The 27,700-nt window shown below is 43.3% G+C and overlaps 1 protein-coding gene across 1 annotated transcript in view; it reads left to right on the forward strand.

The window, feature by feature from the left end:
• LOC308293065 (uncharacterized protein) overlaps positions 1–4,439 on the forward strand; it is a gene marked incomplete at both ends in the record, with an annotated part of 27,018 nt that extends 22,579 nt beyond the window's left edge. Inside the window, 2 exons of the mRNA XM_080735495.1 lie at positions 907–1,110; positions 3,726–4,439. Of these exons, the coding sequence (XP_080591621.1) occupies positions 907–1,110; positions 3,726–4,439 (918 nt within the window). The remainder of the gene's footprint in view (positions 1–906; positions 1,111–3,725) is intronic.
• Between the last annotated feature and the right edge of the window lie 23,261 nt (positions 4,440–27,700).

Raw genomic sequence — 27,700 nt, forward strand, 5'->3', positions numbered from 1 at the left:
GCTGGCATTTCAGCGGGTCAGTGAAGTCACTCAGCAGTGGTCATGACCCAGCGCGTGTGTCCGGGGATTATCTAAATGTCAGCGCTGAGAGGGCCACAAAAAGCCCCCGCGGTCTCTCCAGCGATGACCCGCGGAGTTCTGAATGTCACCGCCGGTCCCGGGCAGTCATTTTGTACGAGCGGCCAGGGGTTGAAATGTACGTGTGATGATGGGTCGATTAGGTACCGCGCGAACCTTTGCACACGGGTTCACACGCCGTGGGTAAATTAGGTTAGGTGACGTGGTCAGTGCATCGGAAAGCACATACGTTCACAAATGCAAATGCTCACGTGAGCTCAAGTGTGTATTTTCTGCACGGATGAAGGTCCTGGTACCTCTTTTCTTTTTTAACCATTTTTCTCCCCAATGTAGTTCTTATGCCAATTGATTCTTCCCCACACACATTTGTGTGTTGTCACTGCAGTTGTATCCTACTGTTTCCCCTACCACCAGTTTGGAGACCCCACCGGGAGAACACTCCCTGCTTGACAGGTGCCATTCCCCAGCCCGTAGGATTGCACACAGTGACAATTATCACCCTCCCCGCCCGGCTTTCCTCCCCCGAACATGGGCCGATTCCAGATTGGCTAACGACTGGATCCAGTCGAATTCAGTTGAATTTGGTGGGCCCAATCTTTAGTTCAGTGACCACGGGGTAAACTTAAAGAATCGTTCAGAAGCTGTGTTCATTTGTTCACTCCAATTCCCATTGTAATGAATAGACTCCAACCTCATTCCGGTCTAAAGAGGCGGTCATATTCTACGCCACACAGACTTGTCTTGGGATTTAATGTAAATGTAACAATGTCATGTAAAATGTCATAATCATGACAGTCCTACTGATAATTCCCTTAATTCTCCCACCAGGATGATCCTCAGAAACAGCTTGTGGAGGACCCGGTGAAAACCCCCACCGCCAAGGAGGAGGAGTCTATGAACATCCGCAACTCCCATTCGCCCAAACAGGAGAACAACCGGCCTCTGTCTGTCAACATGGGTCTGGGCGGCCACACCCCCGGCCACACCCCCGGCCACACCCCCGTGGACGACAACACAGAGGAGAACGACGAGGTAAACTCGCTGCAGAACAACCTGGTGTAGTGCCGCCGTTCGCCTACAAAGGGGTGTCATGTCCACCGTTCACCTTTCAGAGGGGTGCAATGCCACCGTTCACCTACAGAGGGGCGTAAATGCCACCATTCACCTTACAGAGGGAAGGCGATAAGAGCGTTAGACCAAAATGTTCAGAGAGCAAACAGCACATCTATTGTATAATGATAAGCTAACGTCCTTTAGTACACACTTCTTTCTTTGTCAACCCACTGTCAAAAACCGCCGTCATTACAGGCGAAGATTTTGAAAATCATTTTGGGACGTTTTTCACGAATTCTTCAAAGATAGCAGATCGTCGAGAGCTTGCATAGATCGGCTAATTTTGAAGTACAATTTGTACAATTTTGGAAACATTTTTGAACACCTTTGGAAACATTTTTGGAAAAGTTTCGAAAATAGGGCTTATATAAGTGGTTTAAGTGCAGCACAATAATACACAAGAAACCGTAGTAGTAGTAGAGCCACTGAAAACATAGTGCACTTTATAGAGGTTGTAGGATGCACAACAAGAACGTGAGAAGCACAACAGTCCATTCTGTACCAGGCTGTCACCACAGCCTACTGCTGATGATCACGCACACGCACACGCGCACGCGCACACACACACGCGCACACGCACACGCACACACACACACACACACACACACACACACACACACACACACACACACACACACACACGCACACACACACGCGCGCACACACACACAGTAGCAGTTGCTGCTTCTTTCTCTCTCCTGCCTCTTTGATCTTATACGCTATGCCTGTGTCTCTCCACCAATTAAAAACAAACGGCTGGACTAAAACCTCTCCGGCTTGGTACCACCCAATGACTTTCCTCTCCACGGATGCTCTGCTTTCGGTCCGTGACCAACCGAATCTTCGCCCTCTGTTTTCCCTCGAACCCCAACCCCTCAAAACCCCCGAAACACTAACTGGCCTAACTTTCGCTCTGTCTCTTTCCCCTGCCTTTTAAGCCTGATTTATACTTATAGTCGCACGTTGGTGTTGCACACGCCGTATATAGCAGACATACAAGCTCGAGCTTGTAGATCTGATATTTACTGAGTACCACACTTGGCCCACGGAACAAAGTATAACTGAGGCTTTACTTGTTTGCTTTCTCTCTCTCTCTTTCGCTCTCTCCCCGCATGCATTGGTGTTAACGCAAACTGTGTGAAAACATGATAATATATAAAGAAAAGGATAACGAAGTGACTACTGTATTTCCCAAAAAAATATCGATGTTTGACATTGCTAATACGTGGATATGTCTAGATTCCATGGGGTAAAAGTATTATTGCTTGATTGATTGATTGATGACATTTGAATATACCTACATATATATACTGTAACACACGTTGTGTCTTGGTTTTCAATGTGATTTCTAATACTTGGATGTTAATTGAGGTTCTTTTGTACTTTTATTGGGCATACATACATGCAGGATTATTAGTTCACGAGTTGTTGGAATAAATCTTTTTAATTTTATCCAGCTCGTCCCTGTGTGTCACTATCTGCTAATCTTTACCCATCTACTTTCTCTCTCTCTCTCTCTCTCTCTCTCTCTCTCTCTCTCTCTCTCTCTCTCTCTCTCTCTCTCGTCTTTCTCGTTGCTCCTCTTTGTATCTCTGCATGTCTCTACTGGAGCTAACTACTGCCCTAATGCTCTGCACTGTCTGCAGCTATACAGTAATAAGCACTGAACGCATGGCTGACCCTGCTCCTCTGCCACAGTTGCATGCTCACTGACTGCAGTACGCACGCACACACACACACACACACACGGTCACGTGCACAGACAGTCATGGTGCTGATTCAGCACCTTGGAGAGTTCCGTATTATCTCATGTTAGCCGGCCACCCACGTGGGACTGCACCAAAATCGAGGTATGTTGGACAGAATTCTTTCTTTTGTCTTCCACTTTCCTCTCCAAAGTAAATCATGGTGGTAGCATATTAGTGAATCTCACTCACCCTATTTTAATTTCAAGGACTTTGAACACAGTTTGATTATGCATTAGGCCACGGACAGACCCCAAATGGGATTGTACAAATGGAACCAAATGGACTCGTAAGGGTCCATTAACTCGGTGTTACAGACCCAGAAGGGCCCATTTGGCTACTAATTATCAATCATTTCGCTGGTTAACCCCCCTAGAACTCTTTCAAGAACCCCTGGGGGTCCCCAGACACCATGTTCCACATGAGAGTTGTTTTTTGGAGGCTACAGTCCTCAACCTGAAGCCACACAGAATTTACGTCTGAATGCTGAAGCAGCTGTTCTAAACTTTCTTTTCGTCCTCTGCCTCACCCCTGCTGTTCATTTGCTCTTTCTAAACAAACTGTTAACCTTCAATGTCCTAAACCCCTCTATGTCACTGTGTCCAACATGTTGTGCACCATCGTCTCTCTGTTCCAAACTATCATCCATATTTCCTAATCATGTATAACATATCCGTCATTTGAACCATTATTCAACCTCGCCTGTTTCTGTGCTGTGTGTGCCTGTACCTCATCATCATCATGACTGTCCCCCATTTCCTTTGCATTTGCCTTGTTTCTACGGCTCAGGACGGCGTCACCATCGACCTAGAGTTACTCCTCCCCAAAGAAGTCAAGCTCCGCCAGGCGACCAGCCCGCCGCTCCAGTACGACGTCTTCCTCTACAAAACGGGCACCAACGGAGACTCCGGAGCCTCCCCCGGCAGCCATGCCCCTCCTCCCAACAACACGTACCATCCCTCCTCCCACCCTGTGCCCAAGTCGCCAAAGACGCCAAAGAAATCCCCTAAGGCCTCGAAAAAATCCCCTAAGGCCCCGAAATCCCCCAAGTCCCCGAAAGCCCCCAAGTCCCCCAAGTCCCCGAAAGCCCCCAAATCCCCCAAGCAGCGCGTCCAGAATCACTCGCCCAACCATCGCCAGCCTAGAATGTCCTCCTCCTCCCCTGGCCGCCACTCCATGAACGGGTGCTACTCCTCCCCCCACGCTCGCCACCCCTCGCCCTCCCCCCGCCGCTCTTCGTCCCAGCACCGCGGCCAGCCCTCCTCCTCCTCTCCCTCCACCCCGCCTCAGCTGCGCAGGCCCCGCGGCCGCTCCCAGGCTCCCGACACCGGCTCGCAGCACTGCTCCCCCGCGGCGAGGGACCCTCCCCGGGGTGGTGGCGTCGCTGTCAACATGCGGCCCTCGCCCTCCTCGCCCCACCTCACCCCCGAGTCCCCTCCCCCCTCGCCGTCCAGGGTGAGGTTTGGCCATGTCAGCACCCGCTCCCTGCCTCCGCTGTATTAAACGGGGTGGATTCGGTGGGGGTGGGGGGGGCTCTGCCTTTCTTATCCTTCTGTATCAGGGGTTCTCAAACTTCTTTGGCTCGGGACACTCCTGTAAATAACCTTTTTATCCATGGCACCCCTGAATGACATTGTTACTTTATAATACCTCACGTTTATGTCATATTACGGTACGAAGATTTGTAAATCTTTTCCCCTGAGATACAGTATGTCACGAGGAAAACTTGAGAGATCATAACTTTATACTTGCCGTTTAAGCACTTGAACACCAGCATGCCTATTCTGAATGGTAACATTCACCAAAAGTAGCAGATCTACAATACTAGCTAGCTCCCATTGCGATGAGTTGTGAGCTTGTAAATCTGCTACTTTTGGCAAACAGATTTCACGTAGATAGGAAAAGACGTACAGTGCAATTGAGGTCCGTTTTACAAACTATAGAGGGTCTGAGTGGTTCAACTGAAGAGATATTGATCAATTCCAAATATTATCGAAGTATTCTGCGGCACCCCTGGACTTGAGTCACGGCACCCACTTTGAGAACCCCTGATCTATGTATAAATATACATCCATATTATTTTCACGGATCCATCCATCTGTCAGTGCACTGCTCATCCATCTGTCCTTTATTCAAAGCACTCATTCATTCAGTCACTTAGAAATGGATTTTTCCATCCAGACAAATACACCCATATGTCTGTCTGTCCTTCCAATCAATCAATGGATACATCACCCGTTCAATCCATCCATCCATCCATCCATCTTAGAAAAGCACAGTCTGGGCTTTGTCCTGTTGATTGGACAAAGGACAATTAAGGCTTAACGTGCACACACGCACGCGCGTGCACACACGCACACACACACACACACACACACACACACACACACACACACACACACACACACATGCAAACGCACACACACACGCGTGTTGCTATACTTGTGAGGGGACCGAATGTCTCCTCATCAGTATAGTAGAATATGAGAAACAGACATTGTGAGGACCATTTCCTCCTGGTCCTGACGCGGTGGTCATCTTGCACCGAAAACATACCGATGTCCAAGCCCACAACGTGTCGCGCTGTGGGCTTGTAGATTGTGGTAAAAAATTTCAAGAAAAAACTAAAATGGCATCCATATAATCACTGCCTTAAAAATGTGATGTCCTCACAAGAATGGTAATACAAACTGCATGTGTGCGTGCGTGCGTGCACAGACACACAGTGAAAACTGCCATGCTCTCACACAATAGTGTAGTGAAAAGTATACTGCCATACACTTGACTTTGTGTAAATTATTCCTGTTCCACCCGTAAACCTCAGGTGATTTCTCTCACGAGCACAAACAGTGAAACCACTTCTCTCCTACCGTAGCACCGTGCCAACGTCAGCGACTGCTGACATTGTTTTATATGTTATTAACAGTTGTTTTTTAAAGGGACATTCATGACAGTATTGTGAAGAATACATGTATTACAGTAGTCTTAGTTTTGATTAATCGTTTATGAATCTTTTGCTAAAAACGTGTATAGTGTAAGATTATTTCATGCTTCCATAGGCTTATGTTTTTTCTTTTCATGTTTCTAATCGTCAATAAAATAGTTAATAGAACAATGAATGTGCTGTATTGATTGTCTTCTGCTAAATTCGGAGGTAAGCTAGCCTAAGATGACCCAATGTTACCTTGGCATGGCAGTGTAATATCTGGAACTCTGCTGCCATCTATTGGACACTATGCTAAGTACAGCATCAACCATGATTTGTTTGAGATGACGTGATTGCAGTGGCTTCATTTGGGGCATCAACGGATGGCAATGGCCCCTAGTGTTCACATTTAACTTCAAATTCAGTTATTTTATGCACAGGCTAATCAGATGTCTTTGCAATCGATACCCGTCCATCCACCACACGTGACACATGTTCTAATAGATTTTATTGCATGCAACCGTTAATATATTATTACACTTTCAAAGTGCCATCCCAATTTTGGGAATGTCATTGTAGGCGAACATTTTCAAACATGTTCTCCCTTTGCCACCCAAACGAATAGCGAAAATAGTTCATACTATTTCAGAAATTGTTTTTTGACTCCCCCTATTCCTTTCTGAAATTCGCCTCTGTGTGATTGCCTCATAATAAGACATATTGGAGTTGACTACAGGGGCAATCCTTGAGAGCCTGAGCAAGAGCTGTTTGAAGTGCCATTTATAATTATGCAAAATGTTGTTCTAAAAATGTGAAAGAGTGACAAAATGGTTCAAGATGTGTGCAGTCACTTGGAAATTGGAAGGTTTGATACCAATTCCTTCTTGCTGCAGAAGGAACACCACGCATGTCAAACAAGGATGAAACTCGTCCACCAGACATGCTTGATGTACACTACAGTACACCCCCCTGCCATGATGTAGAAGTATACCCCCTGGACATAACACCAGCAGGGACGCGTGCCAGTCTCAAGGACACTAACCACAAGGCCACTGTGATGATACTGAGCATGTCCATGATACTTGTAAAAGGTGGGTTAGCATGGGTCAAGAAATAAATCAGGGGTTTATAAACCGAAGGAGTTGGATTCAAATCTCCTAAAGAACGTTTTTCACTCTCCATCTAAAGTCTAGAAGGTAGGTTAACATTCTCAGTTGCATTTACCATGCCAGCGTGTCAAGAAAAAGTTATCAAATCAAACTGGAGACAAACTAAAATCTCACTAATAATGTGAGAAATAACTTGTTAAATTAAAAAATGTCCATCCTACCAGAGCTAAAAGTGGTTAATGTTAGATAATATGTGTGTCAATACTGTATTAAATGTATTGATTTCACTGTCGCCTGTTGTGTTCTGGCTGTGAATTCGTATGGGTGGGGATCAGCAATCAGTGACCAGTCACAGCTTGGTAAAAGCAGTAGTATCAGCCTGCAGTAGTGAGGTGAATGGTAACAGGAGCTGCTGCAAATTTACACCTCCTCCCACAGTATACCAGTAAGACTCCCTAATCGGGAGATAAGCGACCGTCAGGTAGCATGTAGACAACATCTGTAGGAGCAGTGTCCATTAATGTTGTCTGCAAAAAGCAACCTCATGGTGGTGCTAGAAGAGGGGCATGTGAGAAATCAGGGGTGGAGGTTGTGGTTTGCCAGCCAAGGAGTGTGTGTGCAGCAAGCCTCTTGGGGGAGGGCATCATTGCTTTAAGCCAAGAGGCTTGCTAGAGGCATGAAACCATGAGGCTGCATTCACACTAAAGAGTGATATACGGTACCCTTTCCTTGTACTAGGGGAATGAGGGGGGAAGAGTGGAATCCTATTCATTCCCTATGGAAACCACAAGGTTTCATGGCTCTAGCAAGCCTCTTGGGGTAGGGCGTCGTCGCTTTAAGCTAAGAGGCTTGGAAGAAAGCCTAAGGCTTCCTACACACAGTAAAGTCACCTGCCCTCTCCTCTGACTAGGGGAATGAGAGGGGAGAGTGGAACCCAATTCATTCCCTATGGAAGTCACAGGCTGCATTCACACTAAAGAGTGATATACCCTCTCCTTGTCCTTTGAGAATGAGGGGGGGGGGGGTTGTGGGTGTCGTCCAATTCTTTCTTTATGGAAGTCACACGGTTTCATGCCTCTTCCAAGCCTCTTAGCTTGAATCAAGCTTGATCCAAGCCAAGAGGCTTGGAAGAGGCATGCAACTGTGTGACTTCAAAAGAGACTGAATTGGACGACACCCTCCCCCCCTCATTCTCAAAGGACAAGGAGAGGGTACAGTATATGACTTTACTGTGTGTAGGAAGCCACATGGTTTCATGCCTCTTCCAAGCCTCTTGGCTTAAAGTGACAAATTTCTTGTCCTGGCCGGAGTTCTCCGAGGAGGAGCCCTTTTTCTCTGGGCTGCACCAGCTTCCAGGACAAATCACTAGCTTTTTGAATAAAGAAATGATCACTCATCAATGCTCTTTGTATCCAAGCGTGCATATGTAATATCAAATGCCAGGGTGATAATATATATATATTTTTTTTTGTCAGAAATAAATGCAAATGCACACGTCTGTATCACTCACACTAGCATATGTTAACACCTCACTTTCCACTGCTCTTGCTTGTGTGCAAGCCTGTGTGTGTGCGTGCGTGCAACGGGAAAAGTATTAAGAGAGCCTGTCTCCACGTCATCTGTGTGTTCTCACAGTTTGAGTGAAATCTTACACTGCATAACTAACTATATCCTGATAAAAAGGCTTGCAGCTAGGAACATACTGTAGCCGACAGTGATGACAGCGCTAACACTGAATGTACTAATTATTCAAAGCCGGCTCTCATCATTGCATGTCTGTCTGTGTCTTCTAAGGACATGGCAACGGATTGCTGGCTTTGTAAGTGGCTCCTGTCTTGTGGCCCAGGGCCAACAAGCAACCATTGGCAGGGGTCGTCATCAACATGTCCATACATGGACAAATGTGTCCGTTGTGGCATGTCCTTGGAAAGTTCTAGATTTTATTTTTTTACACACAATTATACATTTCTTATTGTCATCATAAGACCCAATTGAATATTCTTCAGAAATTGTATGACACTTACTGTATTTACAATGACACTGTGGAATATTAGGAGTCCACTAATAGTGGTTCTCAAATGTTCTATTTGCAAGGACCCCAAATGCCTTAAAGTCAAAGCTCCAAACAGCCCAAACCAAACTGATTAAGGGTCCTGCTTGGCCTTCCTTCTCTGGCTCACCTTACCGCTTATCACTATATAAGTGTGGGGTGGCTCACGGTAGCTGACAGAGTACAGCATCTTGCAATGGGCCTGGTGTACAAGATACACTACACCACCAAGATACCCATGTACAGTACCTGACAAATTACGGTACTTCCTTAACATCAAGGATGTCCACAATTACAACACCAGAGGCAGCTCCACAAATCACTTTCAACACAGATTTTACTCTAAAAAGTTTCAAATTTGTTCTCCTTCTATACCACTTAACATGTTGAACGCCCTACCGCAAGCCTTAAAGGAGTGTAAATTCCTAACTTTCTTCAAAATCGTTATGAAAAGTCACCTACAGGTGGCTGCTACTCGAAACGTGTAAATAGACTAAGCCCATACTTACCTCCCCATTCTACTGTAAATACCTTTTATTAATTTTTCTTTTCTTTTTCTTTTCTTTCTTTTTTTCTTCTTTATGACTGCTTCTTTGTTCCTTTTGTTATTGATAATATCCTATGCATAGTACTGTGTTCTATCTGTCTGTCTATGAGATAGATTTTGACACTGATTTTCCCCCTTGGGATAATAAAGGTATATATCTATCTGAGATACAGAAAGGGTTCCTGTGTAAATAAGCCGTAAAGCTTACTAGAGTCTCCTTTTAGTTTGTACCAGTGAACTGTACTGTCACAAAACTGTACCTTTTCCTATGCAAACTTCTAATAAAGTCTTCAATCAATAACAAACATAACACTGAGTGTGTACAAATGGACCATTTGGTTCCAAACTTTGTACACGCTCTGTGTTACAGACCTGTTATGGTCATTCAGGGCTATCTCTTTATGTGTCGTCTCATTTTGTATGACCGTGGCAAAAATGTCCACCACAAGCCAGCATGCGATGACCCCTGACACCCTGGGTGCGTCTCAGCCCGGTCCTTAAATTATATCCTTATTTCCTACATTTGTGTCCTTTCCTTGCATATTAGTCCCTCCCTCTGAGGAAGCATGTACCTGTACGTAGGACACCAGAAGGAGAGAAGTGGGACATACATTCCGTCACGTCGTGCAACGCCCCCTCCCTTATAGCAGTGTTCTCAACCTTTTCAAGCCGCGACCCCCCAAAATAATCATGTTTGAACTGGGGACCCCACATTTTCAAACATTCTCAAAAGATCTTCCAAAATGTTTAAATATTTTCGAACCTAGCAAATCTGCAAGATCACAATGCGTTGCATTGCGTGGGCTTGTAAGGTCAGCTAATTGTATGGTAGTAGTACAGCTATAGGCCTTAACTAACCTATACAAATGTATTTTTAGGCCCAGTTTGAAGCACTTGACTTATTCAGCAGATCAGACTGATTAAAGAAAGCGGTTCCAGACTTAAGGGGCTAAAACAGCTTGCGAAAGCACCTTGATATTTTAGTGCTGAAATGAGGGATGGCTGCAATTGTCAGAAGATCAAAGTGGTCTCTTGGCTATGCACTGCCTTATAAGTAATTAAGTGAATCTTACATGTAGTCTAGACTTCACTGGTAGCCAGCAAAGAGAGGGAAGAATAGGTGAAATATGCACATTTACGTAGGCCTTGCGTACAATTACTTGAGTACTGTACTTAAGTATCTTCTGTACTTTACTTGAGTACTTGTATTATTGGATAAACCTAAATAACTTTCACTCCACTGTCTATATTCCACTATATTTCAAACACAAATGTTGTACTTTTGACTCCACCACATTTCTAGGAGGGAAACAAAGTAGGCTACATTATTACACTAACCACTTATTAAGCTGCATTTTAAACATAGTGGAAAAATAGCAGACCTACAAGCTCACAACACGTTGTGATGCCACCCCACACCAGGGTTGCTTGGCTGAGGCAAGTGAAAAGGGCATTATTACAGAAGTCTAAATGTGAGAAAGTGAGATGAGATCTTTGGCTAAATAACATAGATCTAATTGTTTCTTACAGGAGTGCTGTTATTAGTGTCAAGTAAGGGTTCCCAAACTTTTCAGTCCGATACCCTGTATACACTTATACTGCATGTTGGTTTGTTTACTGCAAACAATGTTGCACATTTTGCTAATCATCTGGGGACCCCCCAAAAAATTATTTGGGGACCTCCATTTGAACCAGTGAGTTAGAGGATCAATACCATGAAGACTCCAGGGGAGCCTGTAGATAGCCCACATAGCCCCCCAAATATATTTGACTGCAGACCCCCATCTCAAGAATATTTTGTGCCAAGGACCTCCACAAGCAAAGTTACAAATGTAACAATTATATATATATATATATATATATATATATATATATATAAGTTTTGCACACATGTTCATGATTTTTGAATAACCAAATTATAAAATATGGTTGAAGTGGTTAAAATGATTGTGAAGCTATATAAACTGATTTGGCTGGGGAGTGGGGACCCCCTGGGGGGTCGCTGGACCCCCCACACTTTTAGAACCAATTGCGTTAGATGCAAGGGTGGATGAGTGTATAATTATCAGGCCATTCTGCACCAAACAGAATGGCCATGATAAAAAAAAAAAAAATTAGTTCCTTTGTAAAAAAAAAAAATGTAAATAAAACATAGACGTGTACACTTTTTTACGGTCTATGGGTTTGTCACTCATGCTCTGATGTCACTGTGATGTCAGGGGAACCATTCTAACAGAATGGGTTTGCCGCTCTGACATCACGCTCTGGCTTCACTGTGATGTCACACTAACAGAATCCCTTTTATGGCCATATATGGAGTTCCCTGATGTCATCAATATTAAGCCCATAACAGTACTTCATCTGGGAATGCCCATATCTGTGAGGCTGGTTCTACAGACATGGATCTCCATGTATGGGCATAAAAGGCCATGGGTATGATGTCAGATGTCATAGACGTCATAGACTTACACATAACGAATAACTGAGTAAGCATGTTTGGGCTCTCACAGCATATCTCCAGTACATGGATCTCCATATATGGCTACCAGGGGTTTCCATATTTGGGTAACTGGTCCGATACATCACAGGCCAGATGGCCAAGAATTGAAATATATATATATATATATATATATATATATATATATATATATATATATATATATATATATATATATATAAAATATTCCAGTACAGGAGACTTTCATCTTCATAACTATCTATAAAATGTACCCACTTGTCAGGGTCTGGGGTGTTGTTCCAGTATCGACCACCGCAGGGCAGCGTTGCACCACGGTCCAACTATAAGGGCTAATACACCTATTGCTACTACAATACATATTGTTCGACCCAGAGACGCTGAGGTGCATTTTCATTAGCATTCTACACAGGGCAGGTGTGCTGATTCAACAGCACGTTGTGATACATGCTCTTATCAGCATGTTCTTCTTCAGATCAGATAGACCATGGACTCATATGTAGAACACATGGGAGATGTGGAGATCTCTCTCTCTCAGTGTGTGTGTGTGTGTGTGTGTGTGTGTGTGTGTGTGTGTGTGTGTGTGTGTGTGTGTGTGCGCGCGCGTGCGGGTGTGGTGTGGTGTGGTGTGGTGTGGTGTGGTGTGTGTGTGTGTGTGTGTGTGTGTGTGTGTGTGTGTGTGTGTGTGTGTGTGTTCTATTGCCTGTGAGTGTGTGTTATTGAAACATATACAGTACTGTACTACAATGCTCTAGTAGCTAGTGTGGGTATTGGGTACCAATGCTGCCTGAACACATTTGCTCCCAGTATATTCTTGTACAGTATTTGTTTTACCTGAGGATGAGGTTATGAATACGTTTAGGGTTAGGCATAGTTTTACTGAGGTTTAGGAATAAGGTTCGGTTTAGGCATTGTTTTACTGAAGTTACGTTTAGGAATGAGGTAAGGTTTTGGCACCATTTTACTGAGGTTAAGGTTAGGAATAAGGTTAGGTTCAGGGCCTAAACCTAACCTAAAACGTAGGCATAGTTCTGTTTTACTGAGGTTACGTTTAGGAATAGGCCTACCTGGTATGGCGACCGTTCAGAGGTCGCCGGATTTGACCCTGGGAGAGCATCTTTTGGGTCGAGCCTTCTGGTGCTGCAACACATTCTCAGCAGATGCTGCTGCTGTGTGTGTGTGTGTGTGTGTGTGTGTGTGTGTGTGTGTGTGTGTGTGTGTGTGTGTGTGTGTGTGCGAGCGTGCGTGTGTGCGTGCGTGAATGCCCATGAAGTAGGATTTTTTGCTGACCTGCAAGTTGCAACCTGTTTCCAAGCAGATGCTTCTCTCTCTCTCTCTCTCTCTCTCTCTCTCTCTCTCTCTCTCTCTCTCACGTACACACACACACACACACACACACACACACACACGCGCGCGCACACGCACACGCCCACACACACACACACACACACACACACACACACACACACACACACACACACACAGATATGTCTCCAGAGGGGTGTGTTCAGATGCCACCCTATAGCAGATGGAGATTTTATAATTACTGGGACGCTCGGTGGAAGACAAACACAAAATGAGTTACAGTACAGAACAGGACGTTATAGGGCATGCAGGAGAGAGGCTACACCAGCACCCGAACGACATTGTTTCGAAACCTGTTTTTTTAGGACCCTTATGATGTCTAGTTTTGATTTCTTCTTGTTTCCGTGCTCAACTAATGTCCCATGGGGTTCATTTTTAATGATTTCTTGCACCTACCCATTCACTTACTATACAGGAAAAAAAGACCCCCAAAAAAAGTATTCTTTAAGTAGCATGTGAGGGGTCTAACTAGGGGTTTTTCATGATTCTGAATCTATTGCAAGCATTTGTGCATTTGGGCTAAAAATGGTCCCACAAAACTATGGTTTTGTAATGAATTGTGATGAGTCATCACTTGTCACAGTTTTGTGGGGTCCATTTTTAGCCCAAGGAATGTTTTTCGTGTAAAACAAATTATTGCAATGGATTAAGAATCATGAAAAAAAAAAACTAGTTAGACCACTCACATGCTTCTGGGGTGTCTTTTTTTCCTGCATGTATAGTAAGTGAATTGGGTAGGTGTCAGAAATCATTCAAAATTAACCCCATGGGACATTAGCTGGCCACGGCGACAAGAAGAATAACTAGACACCATAAGGGTCCTAAAAAACAGGTTTAGAACAAACTACAGATTGACCACCATTCATTGACTCGATCTGCATTCCATTGACATGCAGCGACAAGAAAATCTGGTGTGGGAATAGTATTCAAATGTTTTACTTATGTAAAAGTATCAATACTGTAATGTTAATGTAGGAATACTCTGTTAGGGTGCCCTGACACCAAAATACCTATGAGAGTGGAATCCGCGTTCCGCCAATGCATTTCAATGAGAAGGGAGCGTTTTTTTGCAGAAATCCTCTGCTGGCATGAAACCGCTTCACTCTCATTGAAATGCATTGGCGGAACGCGGATTCCACTCTCATAGGTACTTTGGTCTGAGGGCACCCTTACAAGTAAAAGTATTGGTATCAAAATGTACTTCAAGTACATTATGCAGAATGTCCCATTTCAAATGTACAACCATCTTTTGAAAATAGCAGATCTACAAGCTCACAATGTGTCAGCTATTTTCAAATGGCTGAAACATATATAGGCCTATGGGGCTGAAAGTGTTTGTATGTATGTTTTGTAATAATAATCAATACTTTGGCTAAAGTGTGGAGTAAAAGTACAATATTTGGATCTGAGATGTAGTGGAGTAGAAGTAAAAGTATTGGAAATTGGAAATACAAAATACCTCAAAATTGTACTCAAGAACAGAACTTGAGTAAATCGTTACTTTACACCACTGAAGAAAATATTGGGACAGACTGTGACTGTGAAATACTGCTAGAGAACACATTTTTGAACACACTGTCCTCTCGTTCTGTATCACCCCCCCCCCCCCCCCCCCCCTCTCTCTCTGTGTGTGTCCTCTCTCCATCTCTGTCTCTTTCACTTTGTGACGCACTGACTGTTACCATCTCCTGGACCTTGGCTTCAGAGCTCTTTGTGGAGGTGCTGGCTTTTGTGCTTGGCTCCTTTTCTGCGAGTCTGGCTTTTCTATTCAGGAAGGAGTGAGAAATGTCATCACTTCGCGTGTGTGTGCGTGCGTGTGGCGTGTGCATGGGTGTGTGACTGACAACACAGTGTGCTGAGCGTACTGTACACACAGATTATGTGTGGAGGTTTTTAGACACACAGAGAGAGAGACACACTAATGCTGGCTCCTCTCCAAGAGTCCTGTTGTCACTCCTGACGTCCTCTCACTCTCACTCTCTCCCACCAGCCTCACACTTTATTCCTGTCTTCTCCTCTCTTGTTTTGACACTTCCTTCAGTCTCTGTAGCACCTTTGCTCTCAGCTGCCACTCGCCTGCTGGCTGCTTCACTTGAACTGATGCTACAACACATTTGATTGAGCTATCAGATCGCTGCTGTAGGCTTTGTGTTTTGTTTCAGTTTTTTTGTAAATCAACGCCCTACTTGATCATACTACAGCGTCACACCCAAAAGTAGCAGATCCGCAAGCTCGAGATGTGGTGCAAAGCGACGTGTTTTGAGCTTGTCAATCTGCTACTTCTGCTACTTTGGAATTTGAATCATGAAAAGGTAACAGTTTTGGACATATGAGGTTTCCACCCTGACAGAGATGAAATGCAGAGGCTCCAGTAGTTGCATTTCTTTATTATTTTTAAATTCTTTGCTCTGGTTTAATTCTGTGACAAGCAGCACATTTCTTTTAGCATGCCAACATCCTATCTGTATGTTGATCTAAATCTCACGTAAACTGGAACGATTATTAACCTGTTTTAAGTGCACAAGTCTATTTCCACAAGGCAATTAACACGGATCCCCTTGACCTTCCTGTCTTAACTTGGAAACCTGATACTATTTCTCACCCTGTCCCTATAGGGAGATGTCTGCATCCCTCCTGAGAAAACCCATCTGCTATTTCCCAAAAAATGAGGACATTTATGAACATTATTCAACATGGAAAATGATTATGGCGAACAAAAATGCGATTATCTCAAATAGTTCCGCCGAATTACGTAGTTATTGTGACAGGCCTTTAGATACACCATCCTGTTCATGCTCAATTTCTCCCCTCACTCGAGAACAAGACCTCTGAGATACTTGCTCCCTTACTTGGGGGGGTAAGTACTAATTCCCTGCTACAACAAGTAATCGCTGGAGCCACAGTATTCAACAGGGTTCACCCTCCAACCACCCTTAAGCCTCGATCCCTGCCCTCTGTTCAGTATTGATTAGCTCCAACATCGTGCGGTTGTGTCCTTGCGGTGCTGGTTTCCACCTCACGCTGAAAAGGACTATTGACATTTACCCCCCAGTGACCAGCCCAGCTCATTTAGAACAACTACAACGCCACTGTGGTGCTGTTAGTTCACGTAACAATCACATTAAACCCTGGTGTCTGTCCCTATTATGTCAGCTGGAAACCTTGTATGTCGAAAACTGTTACTTTTCAGAAAACTGGATCAATTGGAATGTAGTCACGAGGAATTGTTAATTCATTGGTTCAATATTTATAAAACCCACAGACACACTTAACCACTTTCACTTTCAGTAACGTTTTCCTTTCAAAAGAGCTTGTAAATCGGCAATGTTTTGCTACTACTACTGACTAAGGAGGTCATTACTTTGGGGGGAAAATATGTGAAAGAAATAGAAATATGAAGAGCACCTGTGGTGCTTATGGAAATCCACAATCCATAAGACAAATATGGGTAAATTCTCCTTCTACAACACTGCCACCCAAGTGTGGAATTCCTTGACCCCGTCCTTTAAAACATGTAGCTCACTGGCTTCCTTCAAAACTGCCCTGAAAACTCACCTTTCATGAGGCCAGAGGCGGAGTTAGTAATCACTTCTCCCATAGACAGGCGAGAAGTCAGCAATAGCTCATAGTGTTTTATGCTGATATTGATATCAGTATGATATGATGATGTTGAATGTTTTTTTTATACAGTATGTCGTTGAATTGAATACCAAGGACCTCCAACTGAAACAAGACCACAAGGGCTTTTTTGGGGTGCTCCTTTTAGGCAGGGTGTTTGACTGTATACTTGTGCTGTACTAATTTATTTTTTTACTGTACCTGTATTGTTCTTCATTTTTGTCTGATAAAATATTCAATCAATCAATCAAAAACCTATGCCAATGTCATATACCCAAAGATAGGAGATCTACAAGCTTACAACTCGTGATAGGACACGTTGTTGAGCTTTGCTGATCGACTATCTCCGCCACACTTCTACAGTATCAGTCTTCAGTTCAGGTCTAAGTCTAGCCAGTCCGCCTCCATGTTTTGGATGCGGACCAGACGCTTCTGGTGACACGGTAACCATGGAGACATCTAATTAAATGGTCTGACTCTGATTGAGGAGAATGTCAGATATTTTCTACCATACAGTATATACAGTATACCATACCTGCCAACAGTGGACTGTGAAAAATAAGGAGATTCTCTGGTGGGTGGCTTGACTTATTATTCACTGACAGGGATTCACTGCAGAGAATGTTAGAGAGGCAGGTTCTGACATTTCTAATTTCTTGTGGTGAAAATATTGAAAATAGCAGAACTCCAAGCTCACAACGCGTCACAGCGTGCACGCGTTGTGAGCTTGGAGGTCAGCTATTTTCGGTACTTCATAACACACTAAACTAAGCATAAAAAAGGCAATACTGGAGATGTGGCGTGGATTTCTGGACAGTGAGGGCAATTCTTTCAACATAAGATGCTGCATTCAAGTTCAGGAGAGTTTGAACAAGGCAATTCTCTTGAATGCTGCCTTCAGGTATGGCATGGAAAGAGGGCGTTTGCAATTCTTTTACCATAGTAAAAACTGCATTCATGGTCTGGAGAGGGCACTTTTACAGACGGATAAAAGGACCGGGGCTCAAGCCCCCTTTGATGTCTATGTGTGTTCACTGACTTAGTATTCGCTGACTTAGTTAATATTTGCTGATTTAGTATTCACTTAATATTTGCTGACTAAAGACTAAGTATTCACTGACTTGGTAGGCTATTCACTTAGTATTCACTAACTTAAGTATTAACTTAGTACTATTCATTGGCTTAGTATTTACTTTACTTAGTCTTTGCCTGACTGAGTACCGTAGCTGCATACAGTAGTAGGCCTACAAGTGTGGGATGCGTAACACACATGGCCATGTTCACTTTCACCACAGTACAGAGTCTGGTTTGAGTTGTTCCCAAATCAAGGATATTTTCAGGAGAAACAGTTCAGAAGCACAGCTGGAGAAAGGGTACAAACCCAGGAGGGAGTCTCCTCCTGAGTCTGCTAAATTCAGGAATGTTGGCAGGCATGCATGCACACAAACGCATGCACGCACACACACACACACACACACACACACACACACACACACACACACACACACACACACACACACACACACACACCTGGTGGGGGCAGGATAGGGCCTCATGGTGAGAGTGGGAGCATCCAAATCCTGCACACCCTGCCCTCCACCTGTGGTGCTGGGAGGAAGGAAGAGGCCTAATGTATCAACATGCTGTTGGCGGGGGCGCATCACCTTTTTACACACACACACACACACACACACACACACACACACACACACACACACACACACACACACACACACACACACACTGCACATGTGAGAGACACAGGTGTGCTTGGGGGAGTGGGTGGGCAGGGGGAGGGAGGGAGGGTTCTCCAGAGTCAGACCACCAGTAGTCAGGATGAGAGGGTTATTGTTATAATGTGTGTGTGAGTGAGAGAGAAAGGAATTACCATGAGAGAAGAATACAGGCATATACAGTACATTCTCAAGCAGCTAGTTTGCTTCCATCAAAGCGTTCAGTTCTTCAGTCATTTACAATAAAATATGAATAATTGTTATTAGTATATGAAAGTGCTTCTACAATGAAAAGCCCTTGGTGCGAGCGTCAGTGTGTTGTGTCTGTCTCAGTGTGGGCGCAGCTAATGCATGCTATTGCATGCTATTACCATTATTATTAGGCCGATCAGCGCCATATTTCTTGTGCATGCTGTCAGCAGGTCAAAGAGAAAGAACTCAATTCTCAAATTCTCAAAACAACTAATTTCTTACTTTCTTTCAAGTGCACACCCTGCTTATCAGGGCATGCATGCTGACCTCCAGGAACATATGCAATCACGGCTATAGTTAGAGGTCAAGTCGAGATTCAAAGTCGATAGTTGCCAGTTAGGTTTTATCAAGCAGAGACATATGCATTGCATCATAAAGCATGCGTACAGTAGCTCCAATGAGCTCACTCACGGTTCAGAAAACAGCAGCTCATGAGATTGAGATGCTCTTCAGCATCACTAATTTACCGCTTGCATATGCAGCTGGTCTAGCGAGAGTAATCCAACATAACCCCTTTGAGTGATTGAAATAACGAGAAGAAATTACGTCACATCGAATTGACCGACTTGGAAACGTACGCGTATAAATATTACATGCTGTAATATCGCTTGCCGGTTGGAGTGAGAGAATTGCCATTTCGCTCTCGCTCTCTCTCCCTCTGTCTCTCTGCCTCTCTCTCTCTCATTCCTCCTGTTTACTCATACGTTCTACAGTATCTGTCTAGGTTTATGACTGCCTGAGTGACTGTCTAACTGAGGGACTTAATGTGCCGCACAACCAGTAGCCTGGCCTCAAATAACACACTCAATAATTTATAGTGGATGGTATGCGACACACACACACACACACACACACACACACACACACACACACACACACACACACACACACACACACACACACACACACACACACACACACACACACACACTGAATCCACATGTTCAGCTGTGCGTGCGTGCGTGCGTGCGTGTGTGTGTGCAGAAGCAGGTCAGAGCATCACCTCCTGGGTAAACTCATGGTTGAAGTGCTGCGTTGGCCTTGTGTAATGTATAAGTCGTGTCAGCGGTGGCCAATCAGGGACGAGCGAATCTCCCTCTAGCTGACGAGGCAGTGCGTGTGCCTGTGTGTGTGTATGTGTGTGTGTGTGTGTGTGTGTGTGTGTGTGTGTGTGTATGTGAGTGTGTGTGTGTGTGTGTGTGTGTGTGTGTGTGTGTGTGTGTGTGTGTGTGTGTGTGTGTGTGTGTGTGTGTGCGCGTGTGCGTGTGCGCACGCAGTGGCGGAAGAAGTATTCAAATGTTTTACTTAAGTAAGAGTATCAATACAGCAATGTAGAAATACTCTGTTACAAGTAAAAGTCCGGAATTCAAAATGTAATTGTAAAAATACAAAAGTATCTGTATCAAAATGTACATAAAGAACCACAAGTAGAAAGTACTCATTATGCAGAATGTCCAATTTCACAAGTTTTCTAATGTATAAAATGTCTAAAAATCTTTCTGTCACGCATATGTGAGCTTGTAGATCTGCTATTTTCAAATGACCAAAATGCATTGGGCTGAAGTGGATAATGTATGTTTTGTAATCCATACTATAATTAGAGAGAGAGGTCAGTCAGTCAGTCACTAGGTCACAAAATGCATTATCTATTCACTCGCTCTGACCTTCAGCGACTGATCTCAAATTTAACATGGCATTGGCCATTAGCATTATACACACGGTGACGGAGCCCGAATTTCATTTTTCCCAAAATTATAGCTATTTATTAGCGTTTCTTCACTCTACAGCTCTACAGCCTGTTGTCAGGGTTACGGTCCGTTCCTCCAGGCCATGGGATCTGTAGCCCCGGGCCCACACACACCTCTCTCACAGTTAGGAATGTTGCAGTCTCTCTCTCTCTCTCTCTCTCTCTCTCTCTCTCTCTGCATGGGTCACGCATGCAACGGGTGATGTGTGTCTCATCTTCCAACGGGTATAGAAAAATTATGTGGAGCAAATACATCCTCATACTTCTATTCACCTAATTTAGCTGTTAAATTATTTGTATCCATCATAAATATACACTCCTCCATGGGCTGCTCCTTACATTATGATGCTCCCACATATTCTCACGCACGCACCATGCAGTTACAGTTACTTTCCCCATAACCCACACTCTGCACATATTTTGCAGCACATATATTCGAACGGGTAAGGTCTAGTATTAATCAAAATCTACAAAGTAAATAGTAACTAAGGTTTTCAAATAATTGTAGTGGTAAAAGTACAATATCTGCCTCTGAGATGTAGTGGAGAAGTAAAAGTAGTGGAAATTGGAAATAGTTCAGTAAGTGTATACCTCAGAATCGTACTTAAGTACAGTACAGTATCAGAGAGAGAGAGAGAGAGAGAGAGAGAGAGAGAGAGAGAGAGAGAGAGAGAGAGAGAGAGAAGGTAGCATGTGCGTGCCATGCGTGGAGGCTGCGAGCGCATGTGTCCCTCTTTACTAATTGAAATCCAGATCCAGTGAGTGTTGAGCCAGCAGCGGGAAAAGAGGAAGGGATCCATCATGTCATAACCGAGGTCAAAAGGTTGACCTGTCCTGGCCTCTGCTCACGCACACCCAACTCATTTCCTTCAAAGACTCTGGGATTCAGCAAAAAAACGTGGTCATTTTCTTAATTAAACAGCAGTGTGAATGCGGAAATGGGCACTAGATAGACAACTGGGGGGGGGGCAAGATGTACAGTATATTCAGCACTGCCAGTGGTGGAAGAAGTACTAAATGTATTTACTTCAGTAAAAGTATCAATACAGCAATGTAGAAACACTCTGTAACACCACACTAATATTCTACCTATGAGAGTGGATCCTGCCAATGAATTGTGTGTTTGCTGGTCTTGCGTCTAGGCTTTAAGCAGATCACTTCTTGATGCAGATTCTGCTTTTCCCACTCTGTCCAATCAAATGAGTCGAAGGTGGACCTTCCCAAGACTCAGGAAGCGACACCTAACCTCGCGTCATCAGACTTTCCCCAACAACTGGTAGTTGCTATACGTGTGTTGCAACCTTTGGCATTGCACAGACTGGCGCAAGGCTCCTCGTCTCTCTCTGTCTGCTGTGCAGTTAGATATCTCACAAAAGATGTGTGTGTTGTGTAGCTACGCGGAGAGGGAACTGAAAGTGAGTGACAGGTGCGTCACTCTGTAAAAAATAGTCGGCTGTGCACAAAAATAGTTTAAAAAACGCTCCCTTCCCATTGAAATGCATTACATTGGCAGAATCCAGTGTGACCATGCCCTTACAAGTAAAAGTCAGGTACAAAAAATGTACTTCGGTAAAAGTGCAAAATTGGCATCAAAATATTCTTAAAGTGTCAGAAGTACCATTTCACAAGCTCAAAATCATTTTAAAACAGCAAATCGATCTACAGCGACCCGTTGTGAGCTTGTAGATCAGATATTTTCAAATAGACAAAGTATATAAATGGCTGGTTAATGTACATTTTACTTCAAAGTAGCCTACTAGTAACTAAAGTTTTCAAAGAATTGTACTAGACTGCCTCTGAGATGTGGTGTAGTAAAAGTCAAAGTATAGATAATTGGAACTACTACCACTGAGTATTGTCAAGGTTGTATCAAGGGTCCTGGGCTGACAGGGGCCAAGATGATATAAGTCAATACATATTGAAGGGTCTAGGGCAGTGGTTCTCAGATATGGGGACTGTGGACCACATTGTTTTGTGTTAATTATTAAAAATTCCTTGCAATCTTTCAAGATTTATCAAAATCGTTCGAAAATACCTGATCTACAAGCTTTGATTGACAGAATTTTGCATTAACATAAAATCATAAAAACAAAGAAAAGCCTGCAAACTTATTTCCATTGCGTGCCGTGCTTGCATCCTTAAGCATGTTAATGGGGCTAGCTGAGCTAATCGATAGCCTACAATAGAAAAAGGAAAAATACAGTTACATACAGTCTTAATCAAGTATGATCGAGTAATGTTTAGGAAAAACACGTCTTCCAATGTGTAAAATAGGGTTAAAGTGGTTAATTAATTTAGCTGAGGACTCCTGGAACCCTTTTGATGCTACTTTTGATGTTTTTGATTTTGAATCCTGAAAAGTAACAGTTTTGGGCATAACCAGCGCCATCTGTCTTGGCCATATATGGATTCTGTTAGTGTGGTTCTCCACAGGGCATCATCTGGGATACAATCCCTTTCATGCCCATATATGGAGATCCCTAACATAATATTTTTTATGCCCATATGGAGATCCCTGCTCTGAGTATCTGACATCACTGTGATGTCACCTGTGACGTCACAGTGATGTGTCAGGGGAACCACAGTGTCAGGTGTTACCTACACGGTCAGATACGGACAAGCTGTGACGGTTCTGATAGTAAACTGCAACCTACGGTCGCAATGAGGTTTCCACCCAACAGAGACCATAATACAGCATATTATGTATAGGCCTACTGTGTCGCGGACTAAATTAATTTATTCAATTAAATCCATCACTGTATTTATGATGTTGGTAAGAACTTGCTCTAAAAAGTGTAGAACCAAAAGCACGTAAGCCTAAAGTTGTTGTGTCTCAGTGTCTGTCTCGAATCAGAATAATTATTCTGGTGTAGTTTGTAGTAGTGACGACCTTATAGATAAATACAGCTACAATCTTGAGACAATGATTGAGAAATGAATATTTTATGATTTGCCAAATTCTCTCTGATTGACGGGATGTTTTGTTTACACATAATCTACAACATGGGATGCATACTGACTGAGATCAGAACATTATTGTTGCATCCATTTTTTATATTGCTTCCATTGAAGCCATTTTTCTATTGTAAACAGCACATGCACATGGTTCAGCTTCTCCTTGAAGCTGCTACAATATAACTATTACTGATTTATCCAGAATTCCACGACAGTACAGTAGTTGAGCAAAGAAACTTTTAAAACTATTACTATTCATGTCTATAGGAATTTGTTGTACTTTTGGAAGTAATCTAATTTGTTCAGGGAATGCATTTTGTTCCAAAGCCCAAGCAGTTGCCTCCTGATCTGCTGTATCAACAACTTGTGCGGATGTGCCAGACTTGTTCTGATGTGCCAGACAAAACTGGAGTTAATTGTTTTTGGAGCCAAGAAAGAACACTGAATGTTAGTGTGCTCAGCTTCAACAGTGAAAAAAAAAACTGAAAAAAAAAATCCACAAGCCAGTGAACTCAGACCTGTAGTCCAATATCCACTTTAAGACAATTACAAAGTCAGCATACTGTCACTTATCAATAATTATAGGAGTTACTGTAGGCTGTATGTCTCAGCAGGATTTGGAAAAACCCAGTACTGTAATTATTAGGGATAATTAGCTGGAAACTGAAACCACCAGGAAACGGATTGCAATCAATTATCCAAAAAGGTATAGTGCATGTTTGCATGTGTGTGTGTGTGTGTGTGTGTGTGTGTGTGTGTGTGTGTGTGTGTGTGTGTGTGTGTGTGTGTGTGTGTATAGCAGATCTACAAGCTGCAACATATGAGCTTGTAGATAGGCTATTTTCAGCATGCAACCAACAGCCATTACGATACCATCAAGTCCTACAAAAAATATTTTTTGTTGACAAAATCAACTGTACTGCATGTTTAGTCGACTAAAATCTTAAGATATTTAGTCGACTAAAACTAGACTGAAACATTTCAGATGACTTAAATATGACTAAATAAACACAATTCCATGATGTATTGATGTTGGTATAACAGGCAAATGTTGATAAAAAAATAACAACTCTTCAATTCTCGAATTTTGTAGACTTCTTGTAAATTAAGTAATGCAGATGTTTAACACTAATTTAACTCTTGACAGTGTAAAATATGGGTCCATTTGGTTCTCTTACGCTCTCAAGAGTTAAAAATCTATAAGGGTCCTTTTGGTTACCAACTCTTCCATCATTATGCTGCGGACCACCTGGAACCCCCTCAAGGACCACTGGTGGTTCCCGCACTTCCCGGACCACTGGTTGAAAACCACTAAGCTAGATAGAACAAAGCTGAAGATCTCTCTGTTCCCTGCCGTCAACTGAGGTTTTTAATCGTTCCTTCTGTGCCGTAAATTGTAATCTTGTGTGAATTGTGCCATGGTGGTGGGGGTGTGTTTGACAGGATGGAATCGGGGAGAGTGGTGTTGAGGAGAGTGAATATAGTGGCAGTTACAGTATGCAGCATGGTTGCTTACAGTACTGCATATATCCCTAGTTTCCCCCTCGGGGTGAATCTAATCTCATCATTTATGCAGGCTGTCCATGTCCATGCGGTATGTTTGCCTTTGGCTGCCTTTGCAATAGTGAGTACAGGTGACTGGGGATTTGGTTGGGTGTGAGTTTTCAGTGGAGGTTTCTGGCCTGGGCAACGTGCTTCAGTGTCTCATAGTATTGTTTTGGAGTGGAATGGTAAGAAATTCTCTGGTCCAAGGCTCTACTATATATTTTGTCATCCAGTTGGCTCTCCACCAGAAGTGCCATCACATCCTTTGGGTTGTTAGTAACTGGGAAACATGCTGTAGGCCATTGTACTGTGTATAACTGAAGGCCGGTTAAGTTCAGTTTACACCAGGATAGTCCACTCTATTTTTCCATGGAGTCCAAGGAACATTCACTGACATGAGACAAAATCACATACATCTCAATCTGTGCATCATTAAGGACTTTAATTAAGCTCCGACTTTTAAAACATATATATTTTTTGCTTTTGGCATCTATTGTTAACTATTGTCCCCAGTAACCTCGCATCACCAGACCTCGGAGGAAAGCCTGGTATTCGTTAAAAAACTAGGCGTGTGAGGCTGTGAGCCAGTTGCAAATCAATTTGTTTATTCACGCTATGAGTTAGAATAAAAGACGAACATACCAAACGACTACCAAAAGAAACAAAACGATTATACCAATTTAAACCAATTTTAAACACTTTGGGGGTTCTGGTCAGTGGTTCCAGTCGCCTGTATTCCGCCTGATAAAAGTTATTTCCGCACCAGATTGGATCAGAAACCCGAAAATGGTATTGATCCCAGGCTATTTCCCCAGCATGACCACATAATATGCTGTAAAAACCCCTGCCCACATTAAGATGATAAATAACAGGAGAGGGGTATATACAGTACAGTATATGGACAGTGATGGGTGAAATGTGTTGGTTTAAATCTGTTGTTGCCACTGCAAGGTCAGGACTGACTCTAGACCCGCTTCCTTTTCTCACACACACAAAAGACATGCGTGTGCGCATGTGAGACATGTTGATAACACAATGGTATTCGTGCGAGCAACATGTTTGTTGCAAGCAGAAATACATTGGAGAAATATATTCTAAAGAAAAGCCAGGAGCAGTTCAAGCCAGGCAGAAAGGTGTGAAGCCCATTAGACCCATACTGTACACAAACAACTGAAGTATTTATTTAATTCATGTACAACTTCAAAGACAAAGATAAAATCGTTCCAAAAGATTATACAAGTGCACACACAAAACATGGACTTAATACTTCTTATTATGCTACACAGATAGGAGTTCCTATAGGCTACTGTGTATAATCTGTGTGATTTGTTCTAAAGGACCTGACAGGATGTTAAGTCTCTTTCTGTTAGAGCAGGGGTAGGCAACCTTAGGCACGGGTGGCACCATTAACTGTGGAGTACCTCAAGGGAGTATACTAGGACCACTGTTGTTCTTAATATACGTAAACGACATGTCATCTACTTGTGACTGCAATCTGTTTCTGTTCGCGGACGACTCGGCTCTCCTAGTCTCAGGCAGAGACATATCGCAGGTTGAAAAGGCCCTTAACTGTGAACTTAATAAGATCTGCACCTGGCTCAATGACAACAGACTCTCAATTCACCTAGGCAAAACTGAATGTATCCTCTTTGGATCTAGTCAGAAACTTAGCCTAGTTGAGAACTTCACAATTAAAGTAGGTGACACTGTGATAGAAAGAAAAAACTACATCTGCTACCTGGGTTGCATCCTGGAGGCTAACCTATTCAGTGAAAAAATGACCACCAAGGTAATCAATAAAGTCAACCAACGAATTCGCTTCTTGCAAAGGGTTGCCCCGCTGATCAATTTTAAATCCCGAAAGACACTAGGAGGTGCTCTTATTGGGCCCCTCATTGATTACGGAGTCCTAGTCTGGTATCGCAACGCCCCAGCTGCCTTAAAGTTAAAGCTCCAAACAGCCCAAAACAAACTAATTAGGGTTGTGCTTGGTCTCCCTCCTCAGACCCACCTTACCGATTATCACCACGAAAGCGTGGGATGGCTCAAAGTTGCTGACAGAGTACAGCATCTTGCAATGGGCCTGGTGTACAAGATACACTACACCTCCAAGATTCCCATGTACCTGACAAACTACTTCTTAAAGGTCAAGGATGTTCACAATCACAACACCAGAGGCAGCTCCACTAATCATCATCAACGTAGATTTAACACTAAACAAGGCTCTAAATCGTTCTCCTGCTACACCATCAACATGTGGAACGCCCTTCCACAAGCCCTAAAGGAGAGCAAATCCCTAGCCTCCTTCAAAATTGGTATGAAAAGTCACCTTCAGACAGCTGCTACCCGTGACTTGTAAATAGACTAAGCCCCCATGCTCCCCCCCCCCCCCCCTTTTCTCTTTTTTGTATTTGATGTTATGCTTTTGAAACTGATATTAT

Source organism: Nannobrachium achirus (genome assembly GCF_963921795.1).
Source record: "Nannobrachium achirus genome assembly, chromosome: 10".
Lineage (NCBI taxonomy): Eukaryota > Metazoa > Chordata > Actinopteri > Myctophiformes > Myctophidae > Nannobrachium > Nannobrachium achirus.